The sequence below is a fragment of the Pipistrellus kuhlii genome, unplaced genomic scaffold (genome assembly GCF_014108245.1).
Source record: "Pipistrellus kuhlii isolate mPipKuh1 unplaced genomic scaffold, mPipKuh1.p scaffold_m20_p_9, whole genome shotgun sequence".
NCBI classification, from domain to species: domain Eukaryota; kingdom Metazoa; phylum Chordata; class Mammalia; order Chiroptera; family Vespertilionidae; genus Pipistrellus; species Pipistrellus kuhlii.
In genome coordinates, this window is record NW_023425595.1 from 53,468,399 (window position 1) to 53,476,970 (window position 8,572).

At 35.7% G+C, this 8,572-nt stretch overlaps 1 protein-coding gene across 1 annotated transcript in view; it reads left to right on the forward strand.

The window, feature by feature from the left end:
- Positions 1-6,867, forward strand: part of CNTN5 (contactin 5) — a 720,133-nt gene extending 713,266 nt beyond the window's left edge. Inside the window, exons 23-24 of the mRNA XM_036427705.2 lie at positions 1,685-1,853; positions 5,123-6,867. Coding sequence (XP_036283598.1) covers positions 1,685-1,853; positions 5,123-5,226 — 273 coding nt within the window. The 3' untranslated portion in view covers positions 5,227-6,867. The remainder of the gene's footprint in view (positions 1-1,684; positions 1,854-5,122) is intronic.
- The last annotated feature ends 1,705 nt before the right edge of the window (positions 6,868-8,572 follow it).

Below are 8,572 nucleotides of genomic sequence, written 5' to 3' on the forward strand. Positions count from 1 at the left end.
ATTGCACATGTCATATACACTTATACAGAAGTATTTTTATTTCATGTATGTAGGTTAGTTTGAGTTAAAAATCACATTTTTATAAGAAAACGGTATTATAGATTTTTGTCTAGGTTCTCAAGCCAGTCCATATTTTTTTGATGCAAATGTGAATGCTGGCCATTGACAATGAACAATGATGAAGCAAAAGTAGCTTTATCTTATTACATTTCCCATGCACCAGGTCCTGTGCTAGATATTCATATGCATCTTCTCATTTTATTCTTCGAACAAAAAGATAAAATAAATGTTAATATCTCCACAGTGGAGGTACTTGAGGTTTGGAAAGGTTGGCAACTTGCCCAGATTTGCCCACACAGGAATGCACAGGAGATTATTTTTATTTTGAAGGAGATTTGTTTTGATTCCTGATCTGTATGATTTGCAAAGCTATTGATCTTTCCATTATGCAAAGCAATCATATTATAATACCAACAAATATGAAAAAGCACAGAAATAATGAAACTGGATAAAAATGCATTTTAACATATCTCTTTTTTTAATTTCTTTATTGATTAAGATATTACATGTATCCTTATCCCCCTATTAACCCCCAACTCCCCACCCCTCATGCCAGAGGATTTGTATGCATGCATATGTGTAAGCCTAGCCAATGGACACAGACAACAGGGGGTGAGGGCGTTTTAACATATCTTCACTGCTGCTACTACTTGATTATTAGACACACACAAAAAAAAGATTTATTGGGGGTAAATGAGTAGGAACAATATGATATAGTGAAATTTCTCTGAGCAGATCATGAGAATGCTAAACTAATATAATTTCTACCATAACTAGTCACATGAGCTTGCATAAATCGCATAATTTCTATGACATTAATATTTTGATATGTAAACAGTATAATTCTGTATCCTAATTTGTTGTTCTGAAACTCTGCCATGAATATATGTTCAATTCTAGTGCCATACATAGATATCTGAAAAGGGCTTAACTTCGCTACCCAATGTATCCAAATGCCAGTTCACAAAAACAAACAAACAAACAAACAAACAAAAAAACAAGCAAACCACCAAAGTAAAATTAATAAAATGTTAAACTTCTCAGCCATTTCCTACATTAAGGGTTTACTATTGATATATTTATCAAATTTTATTTTTACTTCTTCCAAATGATTAAAGGTTGACAGCTTTGACTACTTCCAGGATACTGTTTCTTCCAATGACCAAGAATGGAAGACACCCAGTGATCCACCCCCTCGCTACATACTTCTCTGGCCTCGTTTCTTATGAGCCTTCCCATACATCTCGTCTCTATTCCATACCCCAATAATATGGTTTTTTAGTGCTTAGATGTATATTTTCATCTTCTCTTAACTTCTTTCTAAAATTCTTCTTCCCTGGAACGACTGGTGAACTTGACTCGTCTTTAAATGTTTAGCTCAGGCATCACCTTCTCTGAAAAGCCTTCCCTAACCTCCAGACAGAGTTAAATTCTTCTGTGCTTTCAACAGCACATGGCATATACTTCCAGTCGAGTCACATAGCACATGTATGACATTGTTCTTGTATGTATCTAAGCTATGAGTTCCTTGTATTTAGCTCAGAATGTGGCATATAGTAGACTGTTAACATTTGAAAGCCTCACTTGAATATCATTATGTTTAAAACCCTGTCATCATTCCTAGGTTTTTTATAGGCAAGAGGGCCACAGCAACAGTCAAGTGATTGAAACACAGAAACCTCAAGCAGTAGTACCACTCCCCGATGCTGGAGTCTATATCATTGAAGTTCGAGCATCTAGTGAAGGAGGGGATGGAACAGCTAGTTCCCAAATCAGGGTACCATCATATTCAGGTAAGTTTTGACATACTAGGCTTAATTTGATGTCTACTCAAAACATCAAGATGTTATAAACCTCCTGAAAATTAATATGATGAATTGCGTGGTCCAGAGATTTTGAAGGGTTTCTTTTCTCACGCTGATTGCCACGTCATACTCTGATTAATGCAAATCATTGTAGTCTGCCCCAAATTGCAGAATTTCTGTAAATTAAAAAAAAAGGAGATGACAGTTTCATTTAAATGTCCTCATTTGCGAAACTCCCTTACCTTTCCTGATTTCAAGCAGTACCTTGTCATTTGGGTTTTGAAATATTGCTTTTAAACTGGTATAGCTCTAGTTTGACATACCTATTTCTCTATTGTCTTGACTTCCTTCATCATTACATAATGGAGCATGAGGGATGGGAAAGTTCAAAGGGAATATTTTTTAAAAATTTCAGAGAGAGGAAGGGAGAGGGAGAGATAGAAACATCAATGATGAGAGAGCGTCATTGATTGGCTGCCTCCTGCACTGGGGGTCCAGCCCACAACCTGGGCATGTGTCCTTGACTGGAATTGAACCCAGTGTAGATCAGTGGGGCATGTGTCCTTGACTGGAATTGAACCCAGTGTAGATCAGTGGTTGGCAAACTTCGGCTCAAGAGCCACTGCAGCTTGTGATCTGAAGTTTTCCACTTTTGACTAATGAGTTTGCCGACCACTGACCTAGACGCTCGATTCCAATAATTACAGTCTGTTGTTGTTCCTTATTATTAAGCCCCTATCCAAGTGGTTGGCAAACTCATTAGTCAACAGAGCAGCAAACCGCAGCTTGCGAGTCTTAGTTTGATGACCTTTGGTGTAAATTATAAAGCAAGAATGATAAAACATAATATTTAAGGAATCAAAATGAATTCCTTGTTCCAGTCTTATAACTTTTTGGTACATCTTAAATTACTTTAAAAGGAAAAATTAAAAGTAAAAAAAATAAGATTCAGGAAATCTGACTTTTTCAGAAATTCAGATGAAAATACTTAAGAATAGGAATATGTTGTGACCACTCAAAATGTTATTATACTTTATAATTCATTTACAAAAATATAGTTTTAAGAAAACTATTATAATGTAGAGACATTGATTAGTTCACAATAAAACTGTTTAAATGTAATGTTAAATCTTAAAGAGTACTTTGAAAGACTAAAGATTATTTTGAAAAGTGAAAAAGATGACAGTCTCTTTGCTTCATAATCTCAGATTTCTAATAGCAATACTACAAAGAGCTTATACAGTGCCCTACTTATGTTCTTGGCATTATGCTAGTTGTTTTTCAGATGTTGTTATTTTCCCCTTATAGCAACCTCATATGTTAAGTATTTTATTATTCTCTGACTCTCTAAGATTCCTTTCATACTCAAATGCAATCAAATTCTAAAGTATCATTTGAATAAGATCAACCCAAGCTTAGAGGAACTTATAAAGATTTTGATTCTCCCATTTAACTAGGAACAGCCCTAGCTGGTTTGGCTCAGTGGATAGTGTCAGTCTGCGGACTGAAAGGTCCCAGGTTTGATTCCAGTCAAGGGCACATGCCCACATTGTGGGCTTGATCCCCAGTGGAGGGTGTGCAAGGGAGATGTTTTTGTGAAATGTCATGTAGGTTGATTTAGAAATAAATAAATAGAAAGGATGTGTTCAGTTTCTTTTTATTAAGCATGCACATACCACTCTAGTGAGGCTTTGTCATCATGCCTTTTTGTAGCTAAAATGTGCACTTCATAATAACCTCATTTTGTACAAGCCAAAACATATGTAATATTCTCCAATATGTTGATTAATAGGTTTTAGTAATACCTTACCTGTAATAATTTTTCAAAGATGTGTTGTTTTGTATGTGGATGGCTTACCAAACAAGTGATTCTTTGGCACTTAAGTAACCATGTGAAAATAACTCTATTTCTGTAATGAAAATCACACCCAGAATGTTGTAATATTTAATCTGGCCAGAGAAGATAATGTGATAGAAGAATGATTTCAAAATTGAGTGATAGATTTTATTATTAATCCATCATTAAGGTCTTAACCCAGGCCAATCATTGTTTTAAGAAAGGCAATACATAAGAGCATCTGATTTTACTAATCCCTAGCTCAGTGAATTTCAGCAAGTTCTATCATCTTTCTAAGTCTGGTTCCCTCATTGGCAACAGGAGGGTAAATATTACTTGTTGTATATGAATATTGTGAGGTTCAAATAAGATAATATATATAGTCCTTGCCTGTTTGGATCAGTGGTTAGAGTGCCCACTGAAGGGTCACTGGTTTCATTCCTAGCCAAGGACAAATACATCCCCAGTGCCTATAGGGGCACGAGGGAGAGGTAACCAATCAATGTATCAATATCTCTCTCACTATGATGTTTATCTCTCCTCCTCCCTCTCCCTTCCTTCCCCTCTTAAAAAAAAATCAATGGGGGTTGGGGGGGACCTCGGGTGAGGATTTAAAAAAAAAAGATAATATGTATAGTACAGTGCATGGCATGCAGTATGCATTCATTAAATATAAGTTATGATGATGATACTTCAGAAGACATTTGGTTTGAAGAACCATTTCTGAAGTTAGATCTAAGAGTAGCACTTAGTTTGTGATTATGTCGAGCTATGAGAACTACTTCAAACTAATCAATTCAGATCAGTCACTTCAATCAAACAACCACCTTATACATTAACTGCATAAATGTGTTTTGGGTCTCAAGAAGGAAGAACTTCTGGTTGAAAGCAAGAGTAATGAAATATAACTCTCCATTGGAAACTTTGGTATGAGAATCTACTCAACTGAAACTCAAATCAATCAAGAACCTTTAAATAAATGTAATAATATGCTAGTATTAAATTGAAAAAATGGCTAAAGTAATTAAATTATACATTTTTATTGCTATAAACTTCTACAAATTGCTTTTATTCCATGCCCTCCACTGTGTACTATAGAAATTCTTTTGCTTTATATACTTGTAATGTGGGATGTTTTCCATTATTACATTATTGGTAAAACTTACTCTGAATCTTCTAATTAGATGTGTTTATTAGACATGGCATTGCCTTTTTAATAAAATATTTCATATATACTTCTGACCTCCATAAAACTTATGGGAACCCCAGACAATGTCTCATTTCATAAATACTGGAAACACTCTCATCAGACAGAGAACCAATGTTGCATGCATTTGTCTTATATGCCTGAAAACAATTCTTTCCTAGCTCAAGTAAAATCAAAATAATTTGCTCTATTGCTGCTTCTCTCTTTTCACAGGTGGAAAAATCACTAGTGCTCAGTCAACCCTCCATACTCTCTCCACATCTTCATCATCAGTAACGTTGCTCTTGGCATTGATGATTCCTTCAACCTCTTGGTGAAAACTGCAGACTTAGTTTGCTTTACTCTGATAATAGTGGTGAAGAGTGTTCTGTAAGTGGAGACCCAGGACATTAGAATGAGCTCTAAAAACTTGAGATTATACATGATGCACTTATAGGAGGATGGAGGAAATATTACTTATCCAACAGGTTTTTCTTTGTTTTTTGTTTTTTTGGTTTTTTGGGGTTTTTTTGTCAATGGAGAGGACAGTGCGTGGTCCAATAAAAATATGCAGGTTGTATGCAATGATTTTTTTAAAGCAATGGTAATGTCTGTCTAATGCACTCTTTACTTTTTTAATATGTTGGAATTTGATTTTATATCTGATAACTCTAAGTGTGTGCCATCCATTTGTTAAGGAGGTGGTTTCTAGCAGATCTGTTTCAAACACAAATTCAAAACCGAGAATGAAAACTTTGGTTAAGACTCTGAATCTACTGTTTTATCATTTTCCCTTTGGCTGATATTTCAATTGACAACATGACAGGAGATATAAAAAAATACTTCAGTTGTGCAGGCCATTATAGGACAAGTATACAAAAATTTTCTGAAAAAAACTATTGTATGACTGCATAGTGAAAGAGCAAAATTTGTCAATATGCTATTCTATATGCATCCCTAGAGCAAGTTATTAGGGTAGGGAATAAGCCATTTATATTAGTGCAAGATGAATAGAAAGTGAGTCCAAATGAATTTAAATGATGTTGTTTTTCATCCAGTTCTATGTTATCTAGCTGCAAATATACTAAATGCTTATTTTTAATAACAAAAGATAGTTTAAAGTCACAAAAAACATGGTTACTGAGAACTGCAGACACTGACTTGCTGCGAAGGGTGCTAACGTGTAAATGAAGTGACGACAGATACAGCTTCCTGTTTCCACACCTACTGCCAAAACAGAGGTGGAACGAGGCCCAAGGTTTTCTTCTAACTGCAAATCATTTTAAGGATAATGAAAAATCGTTGTGCGAATAATTATGCATACAGATTGTCTGTAAATTGAAACAGTTCAAGCATAACAAATTTTGATATTTAAACAGTTCTGTGCGTCACATACCTCTTATAAAGTGTTACCAACTGTTAAGAGGATCTCTTGGCTAAACCGATTTTTTTAAATTAAACTGTGGAAACATGGTCACAGTACAAAGTGAGCCCCATTTGCTGTGTGGAGGAGTCAACCAAGACCTATTTGATCCTAGATAGTTGTTAGGAAGTGAGGTGGAAGTTTGCTGCTTGGCCATATTTTTACAGAAGTTCTGACCAACCTGAGAACTTGCCAGCGTCTGCATCACACCCAAGAAGATGCCTGAAGGGAAAGTTATTGCCAAGTCATACACCAAAAAACAGCCTGCATGTTAACAGGTGATGTTAATCTATACTAATAAAAGAGTAATATTGTAATTACACTGGATCAACTGGACATCTTCCAGATGTCTGACAACCTTCCGGATAAAGCCAGGGCCTGGCCTAGCAGAAGCCGCTCCAGGGGAAGTTAAGCTGGACGTGGTCATGGTCCTGAGTGCCTATGGCCAGCCAGAAGGAAGGAATCCTGAGTTCTGGGTGCCTGCAGCCAATCAAAGGGAGGGAAGCTAGGGTCCCAGGTGCCTACAGCTGGCCAGAGGGAGGGAAGCCTGGGGGGGTCCTAGGTGTAGGGGTCAAGGCAGAGGCAGTTAGGCGCAATCAGGCAGACAGGCAAGTGGTTAGGGGCATCCAGGCAGGCAGGCAAGTGAACAGTTAGGAGCCAGCGGTCCCAGATTGTGAGAGGGATGTCCAACTGGCAGTTGGACATCCCCCCAAGAGGTCCTGGATTGCAAGAGGGTGCAGGCTGGGCTGAGGGACCCTCCTTCCAAGCACGAATTTTGTGCACTAGGCCTCTAGTATGAGAATAATTAGCAATTTCTTTTATAACTTTCATTCTATTGTATTTGCATCTTTAACAGGAAGCCGAATGAAGCAATACTGAGCTCAAACTGGTGGCTCTAGAGGTTAATTCCTGTAGAACAGAGGAGATATTTAAATTTCTATTCTGAATACCCTAAAAGATTAGTTTCAGAGCCACAGTACAATTATTTATGATGGTTACTCCTGTTTTTTAAGAAATTATGTCCGAAAAACCCCTAAACAAGTAGTGACTTAAAAGACTATTTGAGTTAACAGATTATTCTAATAAATTACTGCATATGTTGAATATTGAAGTCAGTGAATAATAATGACCAAATAGCCTTCCTTGAGCACCTTTGTGTTGGATGGAGCTGGACTTTGCAGAGAGGGATGCTATTAGGCAGGCAAAATATGAGCTTTCCTGGGTATAGCATAGCAAAACGTGCACCTGAAAAGAATGCAGCAAGAATATTTAAAAATGGGCAATAATTTTTATTGTATATTTTATTAATTAAACCGTTTTCTTCATTTTTCATGGTGTTTTATATAAGACTTAGTGACAGACTTTAAAAATCAAGTTATTACTATAACTCTTATAAAATAACCTCCAGCACAAAATATAAAGTCAGTATAGGGCAAATTCAAATTAACCAATATTTTCACCTAGCTGATGGATGGTATATATCTGACAGAATATTTAAATATAGAATTCTGATGTTGTATTCTAAGAGAAATTAAAGATATGGGATGTTTTTACTCAACATGCACAGAATAGGTATTTTGCATCATAAACCTATTTTTAAAAATAGGTTTGAAATGTTTATGTACTTATATATTGCATACTTGTTACTTTGAAGGAAACAAAACAACTTTCTTTATCAAGGTACATTATTTTCCAGCTGCAATACTAAGTGAGCTTTTTCTTGGATGGGATAATAACCGCACAGTCTTAAATCACTAAAGAGACTGTATTTTTGTATAATGTCAATTGAACTATGAAGAAAAAAAAACACTCCTCATAATTAAAAATTCCATGAAAGTGAATGTTTTCCATACCTACATGAAGGTATTGTGGACCCCCTGCCAAACCGTCAAATATATTGTATACAGTATGTATATATGTACTATATATAAGGTTATATACCATGTGGAAGGCACAGTCAGATAATAATTCTGTGTACTGTTCTTGTAACATTAGATCTTTTTAATAAATAATTCTCTTTTTATTGACTTTTATCTTCTCTCCTGTCAACTATATGAATGTCATTATTTATGTCACATAAAACACATATACTCATGATTATGGTAATGTTTTCACACTGAAAATATCATTATCCACAGATGTCCATGGTCGTTTCAACTTGACAGTTGGAAGCTATCTCAAAGAATAAACTAAGCAAAAAAGCAGTACAAATGAGATAAGTTCAGAGTTAGATGCACGATTTATTTCTTCTCAGGATGGAG